The following is a 15121-nucleotide window of genomic DNA, read 5'->3' on the forward strand; positions in this document are numbered from 1 at the left end:
TTTTAGGACACAGGGTGACTTTAGAAAGAGAATCTAAAATGGCGGATGAACCTAAAATGGCGGCTAGCACAGATTTAAGGTCAGGACCTTGCAACACGGATTTCCTCACAGAGCGACTTGGCCTAGCCCAATATATATATATATATATATATATATATATATATATATATATATATATATATACACACACACGATCTAGAGGGTATAATACATTTTCCCGTTCGACACATGAAAACCTGTCTCAGCAAGCACCCATTCACATGGATTAGGTTCTAAAAATTCTACTAGAAATTGTGCAACAAAAGCCAAATGATATGCTTTAAAGTTTGGTACTCCCAATCCTCCCTTTGATAAGGGTAATTGCAGTTTAGTTAACTTCAGACGTGGTTGATTTTGGTCCCACAGGAAGCTCTGAATTAATCTGTCCAGGTCCATCCAATATTTTCTCTCACCATCTAGTGGTATCATACAAAGGACATCATTTATCCTGGGAGTAGAAACCATTTTCAAAGCATTTACCTTTCCCCAAAGAAATAGGTGTAGTTGCCTCCACCTCTCTATGTCTGATTTAAATGTAGAACAGACCATGTTCATATTCTCCTTAATGAAATTCTTAATTACAGGTGTTATCCATACCCCCAAGTATAGGAGCCTTTCAGCACACCATTTAAACCCAATTTGTGTTCATACATTTTTGCTGTAAATGTGTGCCAGTGGTAAGACCTCTGATTTGGCCCAGTTTATCCTATAACCTGAACACCGATTGAAAGCCGACAAGACATTCATCAAATTTGGAAGTGATTGTTTTAGATTACTTAACACAAGGAGCAGATCATCAGCATGTAGCCACATTTTCTGCTGTAGGCACCAACAACTCACACCCTGTATTTCAGTGTTTGATCGCAGAGCAATAGCAAATGGCTCAATCACCATGACAAATAATAACGGTGAGAGCGGGCACCCCTGTCTTGTGCCCCGTTCTAAAGTAAAAGGTTCTTATCTCTGCCCGTTTGTATTGACATCTGTAGTCGGACAGGTGTAAAGCAATTTAACCCAGGACCTAAACTGGACGCCAAAACCCATTTTTTCTAAGATCTTAAATAGAAAGTCCCAATTGACACGGTCGAAGGCTTTTTCTACGTCCCGTGAGAGGACAGCCGAATCTTCCTGACCATCTGTCACCTTCGATATGGTGTGCAGTAATTTCCTGATATTACTTGAAGTTTTCCTTCCCCTTACAAACACTGATTGATCTTGGTGTATTAGTTCTGGTAGTAATGACTCCAATCTCATCGCCAAAGCTTTGGCCAGAATTTTATTATCCATGTTAATTAAACTTATAGGCCTATATCTTGATGCTCAATTCTCATCCTTACCTTTCTTTAGCAGAACTGAAATCATAGCATGCCTCCTGGTACCTGGCAACAAACCTTTGGATAGTGCAGTGGTAAACATACTTAACAATAGATTTAGCCCAGAATTGGGGAGTATTTTGTAAAACTCTACCGGCAAACCATCAGGGCCAGGGCACTTTCCGGTATTCAGTCTAGCAATTGCTGCCCTGACCTCATCCAGTGTAATGGCTCTCTCCAGAACTTCTGCGTTATCCCTTGAGACTTTTGGGATCTCTACATTTTTTATAAATTCCTTGTCAGTTCCATTAACATTTGCTTCATTTTTGTATGCATCTGTATAGAACGACTGAAAGACCTCATTAATTTATTTTGGTTTAAAAGTGATCTTCCCATCGTTACCTCTGACTGAACTGATTGCATGGTCTGATTCTCTCTTTCTCAATCTGAAGGCTAACCACCGATCACATTTCTCTCCACTCTCAAAGTAAGTACATTTTTGATTAAAGTATCTCTTCTCCAGACGTTCTGCCAATAGTGTTTTTAATTCCCTTCTTAATCTCAGTAGTTCCGTAGTTCCGGAACTAAACCATCACATGTTGGGTTCAACTTCAACCTCCTTGAAATATCTTTAATTCTCGATTCTAGCTCCTGGTACTTCCTTTCAAATTTCTTTTTCTGCCCACTCGCCATGCCAATCAGAATACCTCTCATCGTGCACTTAAATACCTCCCACACCATACCAGCCCCTAATCCCCCCCAGTGCAATTTTCCTCTACAAAATATTCTGTTTCAGCTAATAGTTTATCCATTACCTCCTTATTATCTGACAGTGAGGTATTCAGTCGCCAAGTAAACTGCCTCCTCATGGCTGAGTCCAATTTCAAATGCATAATTACATGCGCATGATCTGTTAGCACACTATTTCCAATTTTACTTGTCATGTAACATTCTGACATTCTCACACTCGTGAACAACATAAACAACATGACAAGCATGCAGTCTAAAATAGACTGCATGCACCCCAGAGTAAAAACTATATTACCTACTCAAGAGATTCTCTAACCTCCAGACATCATTCAATTTGTGTTCCTCTAGAAGATCCTTCAGAGCTATCATTTGTGCATCTTGCTGTCTGTTATGTCTCGAGGTGCTTCTATCTAGGTCATGATCCAACACTGAACACTGAAGTCCCCACCTAAAATAATATTTCGGCAGCCCAAATTCTGTATATCTTGAGCAATTTTCCTAAAGAATGTGTCGTTGTCAACTGAAGGAGCATAAATATTGCAAAACATGTCTTCTGTCCCCTGAATGTTAACTAATAATGCAATCATTGTTCCTTCACTGTCACTCAATTATTTCAAGACTTTTAATGGAGTATTCTTCCTAATCAATATCGCCACCCCTCTTGATTTTGTCGTGAATGACAACCCATACACCCTTCATATCCAACCTTTTTTCAAACTTTCAAGTTCCCCATGTATGAGGGGGGTCGCTTGTATGAAGCAAACATCAGATTTTAAATCATTTAAATAAGCTATCACAGTCTTACGTTTTTTAATGTTGTTCAGACGGTAACATTCCGCGTGACCACTTGTAGTGCACCATCCATTTTCAATTCCTCACTTAACCTGCAAACATCAACTTTGTATTTTTTAGATAAAATTCAAATGTGAACCCTAACCCACAAACCCTGAAATAAATGCAAGACACTATGGGGCTGATTCGTGGAATTTGTGCGCCGAAAAACATGGATTTGTGCGCCATTCTGCCCGCAAATCCATTTGCAAATCCATCCCTGCCAAATCCATTTGCGGGCAGAATGACGCACAAATCCTCGTTTTTCCGCGCACAAATTCCATGGATCAGCCCCAAAGAGCAACACAAATGTTGAACTAATATAACACATGTTAAACTGTCCAGCCCTGGACACCTCTCCCTACATTTATTAACCCAAATCTTTGCTTAATAACTTCTTTATAGTTTTTAATACTCGACTTCCCTAAATTCGTCGCTAAAAAGCCCTTTAGTACCAAGTTCCCACTCAGCCCACTATCCCTTAACTATCTATTAAGATAGCCAATATTAGTCTACTCATTTTGCATTCAACCCCGATTTAATTAACTTACCCTTTCCAAATTCTTTTCTGCATGTAATACATTCCATAAATACTTCAAATATGGTCAGTTAATGAACTACTTTGGTCTTAATTTTGCAAATCATTGATATTATAATATGATACCAGCACATATCTCTTATTCTTAGATCAGGCAGCCTTGTGCTCCCCCACCCCCTCCACGGTGGATGCCCGGGGCAAGTGCCCCTTTTGCTCTCCCATAAAGATGTCTGGATAAATAATGTTAAGAGTGGGTGTACTTTGTTTAGCGAGTTGGCGTGAAAGTGCTTGAGGTAATTAGGGACGGGTGATATGGACTAGTAGTAACCTATGTGGGATATCTAGTAACGTGTTGGGCCATCAATTTGTCAAAATGTGCGTTGTACATATAACCAAAGACTGTTTACCTTAAAGGAAAAGCATATTTCCATGTGTTGTTCAGGGATGTACATTGTTACCTGATAGCATTAAGGATTTCCATGTATAAATGAAAGCTCCATTTTTGTTGGCCCGCTTTAACACGAATGTCTATTTGAATCCTTAGCAATAAAGGCATGGAGCACCTGTACAGCATGAAGTGTAAGAATGTCGTGCCGCTCTATGATTTGCTGCTAGAGATGCTGGACGCCCACCGAATACACACGCCAAAAGAGAAACCTTCCTCGCAAGCGGAAGAGGACAGCCAGAGCCCGCGCACGAGCGCCTCCGCTGCATCACCACACTTGCAGACGTATTATTTAAATAGGGAAGATGCGAGTTCGAAGAGCACATCATGAGAGGCCACGCGTAGGGGGCCTGGTAGGGTCAGAAAAATCCATCCCAGCAGCATACTACCTACATATCACACATACAGTAGTAACAAGCATCACTTTCACTGAATAGCCACCTTTCTATATAAATATCTATATCTACACACACACACTCCAACACGCATCAATCACCATTGATTTACTGTATAGTACCAACCTTCATGGAGCACTTGCTTACCTTAAGATGGGGGTGAGATCCTCTTCTTCCACGCGCATTCAAGATTTTTTTTAAAAAGCCTTAGTTTGGGCATGGACTGCCCAGGTCTGGTATCGATACAACAGCCATGCCGCGTCTGGTTGGGAGACTTGAGGCTCACTTACGCCATTTTGAGATTGCAGGTGCAATAGTCACTCGCTCAATTCCTGGAGTGTAAATTGAATGTCAACGCTGCATGCATTAGTGTAGCAATTGTAATAAGCACATGTTTTTAGTTGCTTTAATGTGTGCTCTCAGCCATCGTGTCCATGCAGGCCAACGAGGAAGCCACTGCCTCCAGCGGCGTTCAAAACACAGAAAAAGAAATTGCAAATCAACCAAATAGCGTGCAATGTCTTTTTGTTTCATTTGTTTGTCTCTCTGAATAATGACTGACTTTCCAATTGCTAATTGACATAGGATCCTATCAAAATTAAGAAAGCACGTCGAAAACGTGTCATTTTAATGAAAAAATGTTAGAGTCTAAAAAGATTCATCGTGTGTTGTGCAGCCCAATGTATGAAAACGCTATAGTGTGACTATGGGCTGAACTCCTTTTCAAGGCCTGTGTTCCCCGTCTTGATTAAACGGTGGATGTCCTCCATTTCTTTGCCAAGACCTATCATTTGGTATTATCATGTGGATTGTCTCCCCGGAACCCAGTGATTTGAATGCAGAATAATCACCACATACATTTTTCAGTGCAGAAAAATCACTGTAATAAATCACCTACAATATATATTTGTAAAAGAAAAAAGATACAGATAGTATGTTTAGAAAAGGTTCTAATGGTTTATTTGGGATGTGGGTGGGGTTGCCAGTTAATGCAGGTTGCAGGGGGTTGCCCCCCCCACTCGTTTTACATCTACGTTCTATTTTTAAAAAATGACAACACATTTTGAACTGAAAATGGAGCAATAAAAGCTGGAATCCTCCCTGCCAGAAAATGATGAACATTAACCTCCCTTAATGACCTTGCTTGTTTACGATTCTACAGATCTGGGGGTGTAGCTCATAAACAGCATACGTGCGTGCTACATAGCACATAGTTTTAATGGATTAACGCCATTCCGAATCTTAAACACTGCTAATTTTTGCACTTTAAGTGCTCTTATTTTGCACATATTAACAGCTGTGTTAATGTCAAAGTCGTCTTTTATCTGGGCAGTGAGGCTGCGCCGTGGACAGGGCCCAGGCACATGAGCCTGTGCTAGCCTTTCCTTCCTCTCCCAATTCAGTCTTTCTTCCCTTTCTTGCTTTTGTTCCACTTAATTTCTGTGTTTATTTTTACATTCTTTCCTTTGCTCTCTCTCTCTCTCTTTCTATCTCTGTTAGGTAAATTTCTCTGTTCTTTATTTCGTTCTAACTTTCTTTCGTCCTATCATTCTCTCCCTTTCTTTTTTCGTTCTTTGAGATTGCTAGAAGAGAAAGATACATTGATATCAAGGGAAGGACTGGCACATGCTCTAGTCCAAGTGGTCTTGATGGCTCTTCTGCCACCTGTCACTGGCATGATGTAAGCCCTTTAGAAGTAACACTATGCCAAATAAGATCAGTGAAACATGAATGTTATCTGATGATTTGTATAGTTGACATGTAGTAGGGCAGGGAAACACTTAAACGACCCATGTCTATGCGAGGGCTTTAGTTTAGGGAGGAAGAGACTGTGGGAGGGAAAATGTGTGCCCCACCCCCGCAAGAAAATATGATAGTTGTGTCTTGCACTTTCACTTTCACTTGATGTTCAGGGTGTACAATCTACTGCCTGCAACCTGCACCATTGACAATCGCACAGGCACTTGAAAGGGCCATATACTGCTACCTTCATAGAGTTACAAAGCAGCATGAATTCCACAACTAACTCACCAAAAATGCCCCCAAGACCGACTCATCCAAGTGACATAGTTTGGAATACATCAAGCAGTGTAGCTCTGCTTGCTAGATATCAATGATACATTATTATAACAGGGGCTATAGTAGTATTTGCGAGGAATAGACTCAATTTTAGGGGGTTATTACTGCAGACCATCAGTGCAGATGTTTGGCCTTCAAACCGTATAAACCTATCGACATTAGGGCTTAAGCAGTGAGTCAATCATGTCCCATATCATGATGGATATCCGGAAAACCTGACCAATTTGCAGTCGTCGCGCCCCAAAGTTGCGCACTCCTTCTGTGGAACCTACCACGCCATCCTTAAACATAAATCCTCTGATCCAGAAGAGGGCTTTTTTATTCCTTAAAGCTCTATCTGCTATTGGTGGAGGACTCACTATACTTGGTGGTGAGAATTCTCATCAACAAAAGATGTGCCTCCACTCTGCCTGCGTGCCTTACTGAGTCCCGAAGGACCAATTGTCCACCCAATAGGAGCTTCTGCCTTTTGAGGTGGAAATGCAAAATAGCATCCATTCTTTAACTGGAAGGCAGACACCATAGATAGCTCTTCTTTAAACTTCAGCCGGCTGCCTGCAATAAAATCCTTATTTGGGACTATGTCATTGGGTGAACATTTCATTCACCATGGCGATCGTGGAATTGTAAGTTAGGCATCAAATATGGTGTTGCGCCCCAGATTGTTTTGACGCATTGAGAAGAAAGGTAGATGTTTCCAGCAGTCTGAATTATATACTAAGCAAGACGGCTCCAGATAAGATGTGGGGTGTATTTTGCTCCCTATTTTTTAAATGGTGAATAAAATGGTTTTTAAGGGTGCCAAAAAACCATTCGCATCCCTATAGCAGTGTTTTTTCTGGGCAAATGAAGATATATTTTAACTCTAGAACAGATATTGTTTTGTAGTCTATGCTTCATTTCACCAAGTTATTCTGGCAAATTTAAAAGATGCCTTCTGACTTTGAAGTTCCTCTTGAGTTCCTCTGGCAATAATGCTAAAGTTACTCTAGCAGAACCCCTTCCTTTGGCACTGCCCTGTGAATACCATGGACCCGCACGTGTGCATGGAGCTCTATGGGTAGAAGCAGTGGGAAGGTTGCTATGTGTGTTCTGGTGATATTTTACTGCCTATTTTCATTTGTTGTTAGTAGTTGCGGTTTTTTTTTCGGAAGGACATGTGGCAGGTGCTTTTCTGAAGGGTTGTGGAGCACTACAGGACATAGGTAACCGGAAAGGTGAAGCAGAAAGTTGTAAAAAGAATCCTATGATAATGCAGCTTGATTACTCTAATGGGATCTCTGTCAACACCCATTGCTTCAAATCACGGGAGAATAGCTCAGGGACAACGTGCTTGCCTTGGAAGCAAGACCACACGGAGCAACAGTGGTTCGATCACCGCGTCTGTGCTTAGAAACCTCTGGGTATTAATCGCGTTATAAATAACCTATTATTCATTCAAACTCAACAGACCCCGGATTGCAGTAGCATATTTGCATCAAGTGACGTTATCCTATTAAACCTGCAGTTGGAAAGATGTGATAGAAAAAAAGTGATTCTTTCTTTTGAAGACCTGTTACTCTCCACAAACTCAGAATGTATGGTGCTGCGAACAACCAGGGAATATCCCCAGGCTCGGTCTGGCCTATAGGGCAAAAGGGCAATGCTCGAACCAAAAACACAAACTGCTAGTGTGGGCCACTTTTTTGGGTCAAAGTGGCCCACTTTTATGGCCTATGTGGGCCAGTTTGATAAACTACTTCAGCATGCGGCTGGTAGTTTTGACCAATGTTACTGAATACATATTCTCTAAAATGCACAATTTGCATCACATTTTATCCCTAACCTCCCCCTTGGGTACTAGTCATACAGTCTGCCACAAAAGGAATGAGTTGCCACTTGCCACAGTGGGCCACAATGTTATGCCCCAGTACGACCCTGAATGTCCCTGTGCAATGATGTCCTTGTTGACCGCTTGCAGGTGTACGTACGCCTGTATTCTCAGGCAGACAGGCAAACTATTAAGCACATTGCCTGCTAATAGGGTGTCCGGACGTCCCGGTTTTTGCGGGACTGTCCTGGTTTTTGCTGCTCGGTCCCCCATTCTCAAGATTATATTTCCATTGGAAACTGCATTGGTAGCTGACAGGCATGAATGTACAATCTCACACAGAAGAAATGCTGCATTTTACAATTTAAGATGGTGTTAGTTTGTGACAAATTAATTATAATATCTGTTTATTTGAACAGTAACACTTAAAACTCCCCTATCCTCCAACCTCTACTGAAGTGTAGTGCCTTGACAGCCACTTTCAAGAATTAGTCCTACTTTTATGTTAGTTGCCCTGTCCCAGTTTTTTTACTTCTTAAATCTAGTCACCCTACCTGCTAAGGATGTTTACAAGAAACTACTTGATCTTGAGAATCGTGTAAGTGCCTGGTTGCTACCTTTGTTGCCATAGATACCCATAACCGAAAGTCAAAAATGCAGGGATTGTAATAAAATACTTCGTGGTAGGCCAAGAAAGTGTACCCACAAATGGGCTAGATGAGAGCTCCCTGAAGCCCCTGGATGGTGCACTGGAAGGAGCAGCAGGAGTTTCCCTATTTGTAGGCTCTCCTTGCTGCAGCCTGGCTAATCACCAAAGCCTCCCATCCTGGGCGTCCAGAGATCAGGGGCAGAAAGAGCATTCCCAATGTCCTTCCTCCAAGTCCCCTGATCTCCGGCTGCATGGACTCTACTCTACGTGGAATGGGCTTGCTGACACCTTCCCATGCGCATCTGTCTCAGCATGCAACTCTTTAGAGGCAAAGGAATAGCCTCGGCTGCCCCAGTTAAGATGGCCAGGATTTCTGGGGCTCTGCTTTACCAGCGGGGCGATACTTCTTTCAGGCCATCCCAACACATATCCCAATCATGCTGTGAGAGCAGGCCTCTGCTGCTTTCATTGTCCTTACACCTGGGTCATCTCTCCACACTCAATATGCCTAATGATACGCACAAGAACGACCGAATGTATGGGTCCATGCTAAAAATAGTCTAAACATGTGCTGACTTCAGCAAATCAATGCACATTATGTTATAAGCACCTTATATTGTGTCTGCTGTGCAAATGCCTTCCCCGCGCATTCTCGGGCAATGCTACCTGATTTTCCTCCCACTTCAAGATACATGCATTTTTCCCCAGTGGGATTTTTTAAAAGACAAATGTTCAAACTAAGTTATCATATGTGCAGTCTGGTGTACCTCAGACTTGGTGATTGCTTATTTAAAGGGACCATTTCGTATCGAATTATCCGGGTGCACAGAGGGGCGCCTCTGCCAGCGCCTAGTGCTGAACATGGAAAGGGGAATGGTCTCGGGAATGATAGACCGAACCGGAAAATGCAAGACTAGTCAGGCAGCTAATTGAGCTTTAACCAAAACGTTGATGTTTGTAGCTTGGTAGTTAATGAAAACCTGATTATTTTGTAATGTTTGTACGGAAGTTTATCTTTTAAAGGTAACATAAAATGTAAAGAACTAGAAATAGTGGCCATGTTATCTCACAGAAGCCAAAATGTAGAAAAAAGTGACATGATTTTTTTTTTTTGGTTGTCAATTCTGTTTTAATAAAATAAAGGTCCCCCAAAGCAAATTGCTTTGAGGAGAAGAAACGTTGTCATCTCACTGTGTATTCCACATCTCTTGCACATGTTGTGTCCATGCGACATGGGGGGTGGGGGGTGGAGGGTGTGTGTGTTTGTGTGTGTGTGTGCGTGCGCGCACACATTATTTATACATATATTTATTAGAGTACGAGTTGTGTTCTATGGGGGGGTGGGATTGGCGACATTTTTTAAATCATAGAAATCTTCGAGCAGGCTCCAGTAAACACATCACAACCTCAAGTCACAGCAAGCAGAGCTTCAGAAATTGGTGATGTCAAGAGGGTGGGTTATGCCAAGTAATGCCTCAAATACCAACTGATTTTGGTGGGCCTTTGCGGGCACATTCTGTTGGCAACCTACTTTACGTGTCTGACTTTGCTCTCCTGCCCACGCTCATCAGCCTTCTTGCAGAAGCCTTACTAATGCAGACAGACTATCCTCGTGCAATGTGTCACGCTGTGTGCAGGCACAGTTACTCTGTGCAAGAGCCACAACGCAGAAAGGGATGATAGGAGATGACCAGGCCTCTTTAGCCTGGGCATCCAGGATTCTGCGGGAGCTTGCAAAGAGTGGAGGATTATTCGGAATGGTGCAGGCATGACATCAGGGGTGGACTGGGAACCAAAAGAGGCTCTGGAAATGATTTTCAAAGTGGCCTCATATTACACATTTTCAGCTAGCCCAACCCTTGTCCTATGAGGAAATCTGTATATAAAATTGGTTACCACATAAAAGAGGCCCAGCGTGCAGAGGCCTATCGGGGAATCTCCAGAGTTCCCCATAGGCCAGTGCACTCCAGTATGACATTGAATAGCAGCAAAATGGCAAGTTCTCTCTCCTTCATGTTTTGCGGTATTCCTTGAGATAATATCGCCATGTGTCTACTGTCATGCCATGGTGCACTCCAGTCAATGTGGCATTTTGCCTCTTTGTTGTGAAATACCATGTGAAACTTAGTAAATATGCCAGCTGCTTGCTCTCACCAGATCAGATCACCCGGTTACTTCACTTTCTTATTCTCCAATTTAGCAGCCAGTGGTGGACTGGCCTATAGGGAACTCTGGAGATTTCCCGGTAGGCCTCTGCACCCTGGGCCTCTTTTGTGTTTTATTTTCAAATGTTCTTATAGGAAAAGGTTTCGGTTTGCTGAAAATATGGCCACTTTCAAAAAGGTTTCCAGGTGACATCTATCTTCAGGGTGGTCTTGTTTGATCCAATCCGTGTGCTACCCTTTTAATTTCAAGGTGGCACCAGGAAGAGCGCACATTTTTTGCCTCTTCATGGTGCCACAACTTTGGAACCACATCATGTGGTAATATTGACCTGGAGTGAAGATTTTAAACACAACAGACACAAGACAACGTTGTTAAATAGTACAAGAGGAATATTCTAATAAACCGAATTGGAAAGGAAAACAGGCCCCAGTGTGGAGAGTGACACTGAGGAGTTTGGTTGTACCATATGATTAGGACCCACGTATATAAGTCAGATTGTGTTGTTGTTTTAAGGTGTTGTTTTTTACATCTATGTTTTATGTAATGCACTCGTTTTACGATTGTTTAAGTGAATGTTTGATTACATTGATTAATAAAATGTGTATTATTATGTATGAGAATGAAAAGACTTTTCATATAATTATCCTGTTCTTGGATACCCACTAGATAGGCACTGTGATACATTTCTTAAATTGGAACATCTAAATGAGCACTTCAAAGAAATAGAAAAAAACAACCACCATGTTGTTTGGAGAATTATTACATGAAGCCTATTCAGTATACAAAAGAAAAATGTTGCCAGCGATACAACACTGGCTATAAAACAGGTACACAACCCGTGTCTGGCTCTGCAAATTGCCTGACTTCATGACCAAAGGCAATCAAGAGAAAGAACAGAAGGAGGGCTAGGCAGAAATAAATGATTTTGCAGGGGGAATGCTGCGCACACAACCGGAAGTGGGGCAACATGAACAGCTTGATCAGAGTGCAGCGTGCCTCTGTGGTTTAAACAGTGTGCAGATTACCCAGAGGGAGTGCATTTTACACCTTGAACGTACTTGTGCGAATGACTACAACACAGCTAATGAAATAAGGATTTGGGGGCACAGTAGTGCAAAGCCCACCAGAATATCCTTGTTGGCAGGAAAATGGGGAAAAACCTGAGTAGTGCATGTTGTGCTTCTAAGTGGTAAGCAGTTGACTGAGGGTCCAGGTGAGTGCACTGGTGAGATGAGAAAACGTACAGGTAAGTGTGGCTAGTGATACAGACCGGATCACAGGTGGTGAAGGCATGTGCTTGGGGAATTTGGAGTCCCCCCCCCATGACAGAGCAGGCTTGTTTGAGGGAGAGAGGATTAGCAGCATACATGTAAGCTTTCCAGATTTAGCTTTCAGTCGATAAAGGCCGCTGGGCCTCTTTGCTTTTCAATAGAATCTGCAAAAACAATGGCATGCGTGGTTGCACTTGCTGAAATTGGTACCGGTAGAGACAGAGAGCAGCAATGGAGAAAAGTAGACCGACCCTATGGGGCACACCAAACACGTATGTCAAAATGTGTGTCAAACACAGATTATTTTTTTTTTTACATTTGTCAGGCTCACAAATCAGCTTTTGAGTAGGAAAGACTGGGTCTGGTATGTTCATTTTGCTTTTCATGGCTTCAGGCCCCATACCTTCACTGGAGCAAAACTTCCCCTTCACCATTTCCAGTCACCTTCTCACTGCCCCAAATGTCACACCTCCCCTCTCCAGCACTGCAGTCTTCTACTGCACAGCTCACACTTTGCAGAGTTTTAGTTTACTGCACACGGCCTATGGATGACTTCACTGCATGCTTATGGCCCGCAATTGTTTATTCCCGCAGTTTAAGTGAAACTGCAGAAAACAACAGAGAACAGCCTCCCTTGAAAAGTGCAGTGAAGCCAATTTGTGAGTTGTCCAAAATGAATTAAGCGAATGTCAGCCGATTGGGATTGTGAAGCTATTGCCAAGTAAATGCAATGGTGTTCTTGTGTGGGAAAGATTTCTGCTTCAAGACCTTGCTGCTTTAAATTGTCACACGTGCAGCGATAAAATAAACGCTATTTTGTAATGCCTGGAGCATTTTTTGTGTGTAATTATTTGGAGGGGACACATGTGACAACACTGATAAACACACATGGCTAAATGTTTTGATAGCACTGAAAAAAACATCACAGGAAACAAAAAGAACTAAATACTGAAGACAGGAACCTCTACATACACAGTACCATGGTAGTGCAGTCTGTGGCAGCTCATGCCTTGGACGTGGTCTCCAGATGAATACACTCTGGGCATGTAGAAGTTTCAGGTAAGAATGCCTTAGGCTACTGTGCATATCACAAATAAAAGAGGGATGGCACCGGGCCACCAAGAACCAAAGTACACCATCCAGCCAAGGCCAGGCTCATCAAGAACCGGTGTGCGGGGTGCCTCGTGCACTTGGAAAGATGTCCAGATGAGAACCGTGGGGGTGTCATAAAACGTGCAGGTACGTGTGACCAATGCCGCTGACTGTATCACAGATAAATAAGTAGGTTCTTAATGGAAATCTCAGAGAGAGCTCACGGTTGTTTCCAAAAGGGATACATGCATATCAGCCTGCCCCATTAGCTGCAAAAGCGCTGCTCAGCAATGTTACCCTATTGCAGAGTCAACTGGCAAGCTCTAACAAGAGGAGGATATGTGTATTGTGCACTATTTTCCATAAGGATCATGCAGGGTAATAGGAACTATTGGGCTATTTCAGCAGGAGAGTGTGCTGGAAGCATTTAGCAAAGCATGTGTCACTCCCGTGTAAGGAAGGAAATGCCAAAAGCGCATATTACATGTTATAATGCACAATACATTCATAAATAAATATAATCGCTGCATAAAGATATGTCAATACCCTGAGGTAAAAACTCATTCATGCAGCGGCCTCAGCATGTCTGGGGGTGCTTGTGGTCTCGTGCAGAAGAGATGTGACCTGACAGTTTGGTCTGGACTGCCCCTTCTGGGGTTCCATCAATCCTGATTTGCATATGGACTTTCCCCAGAGCTGTGCCAATGGATATGATTGATTCAAAACCTTCCAGCCATCACCTTTTGGTTTCATAAACTGCAATGAGCATGAATGACTGGCATGTACACACTGAGTGCTGTGAGGAAGCTGCCCTTCTGTCACTAGGTGCCATTGCAAACTGTGGCTGTGGAGAAACAAGGCACCAGGGACCAGAAAACACTCCCTGAAGTAATGTCATTAAGTGCAAGGGGGATAAAAGCTCCCTATTTATAGAACAACAAATGTAACCAGCCCTTCTGCAGGCTTACTGGAGGGTTTCTGCACAAGGAAAACACACACTGGGCATACAGAGGGTGCAGAAGCTGTCTCAGTAGAGATCTCAAGGGAGGGAGGTGGAAGTGCTCATGCAGTTTAGGCCAGTTTGAGATCATAAAAGGCACCTGTCCTCTATTTGGCTTTACGCCAACCCTCTAAAGCCCCCCCCCCACTCACCAGTGTCTCTTTGTCCAATCAGCATAATGCACAAGCCTATCACACCGGTGAAGCCAGTTTCCTTGAAACCCACCCCAGAGGTGGCGCAGACACCAACTAAGAAGCAGTCAGCCCTTGTAGCCTTTGTCAGTCCTGGGAAGAGCTTTGTGTAGGAAGGCTAGGTTGGAGAAGGAAAATCGAAAGCAGTAGACTCTGAGAAGCCCAGATCAGAGAGGGTCCACTGGAGAGTGCGACATCAAACCATTTCCTAGAGGAGGCCCTGGTGAGGAGTAACATTGGAGATGGGTGGAAGAGTTTAGAGAGATCTGTTTGTGTAGAGTGAGAGTCCCTGGCAGGGAAAGGTGAGAGCTGGGCGAGGGAAGCAAGGGCTACCATCTGGTAAGTATGAAAACTAGTGAAGCATGAGAATAGTTCCATGTTGGTGAGGGAAACAAGGGGTACCATTTGGGAAACAGATAAGAATGTGGAACCACAACTACAAACCACAAATACAAATTTGGAGGGAAACTTAAGAGATACCACACTTTTTAAAGTAGAATGGCGAGTTAGGCAGAAAAAGAGTCAGGTTTACAGAGAGAATGGAGAGATTAC

The 15121-nt window shown here is 42.8% G+C and overlaps 1 protein-coding gene across 2 annotated transcripts in view; it reads left to right on the plus strand.

The window, feature by feature from the left end:
* ESR1 (estrogen receptor 1) overlaps window positions 1-10029 on the plus strand; it is a 2052928-nt gene extending 2042899 nt beyond the window's left edge. For both annotated transcript variants that reach the window (XM_069606778.1, XM_069606777.1), the window contains exon 8: window positions 4016-10029. In XM_069606778.1, the coding sequence (XP_069462879.1) occupies window positions 4016-4247 (232 nt within the window). In that variant the 3' untranslated portion in view covers window positions 4248-10029. The remainder of the gene's footprint in view (window positions 1-4015) is intronic.
* Window positions 10030-15121: the final 5092 nt, after the last annotated feature.

Source organism: Ambystoma mexicanum, chromosome 4p, assembly GCF_040938575.1.
Source record: "Ambystoma mexicanum isolate Mex_15411 chromosome 4p, UKY_AmexF1_1, whole genome shotgun sequence".
Lineage (NCBI taxonomy): Eukaryota > Metazoa > Chordata > Amphibia > Caudata > Ambystomatidae > Ambystoma > Ambystoma mexicanum.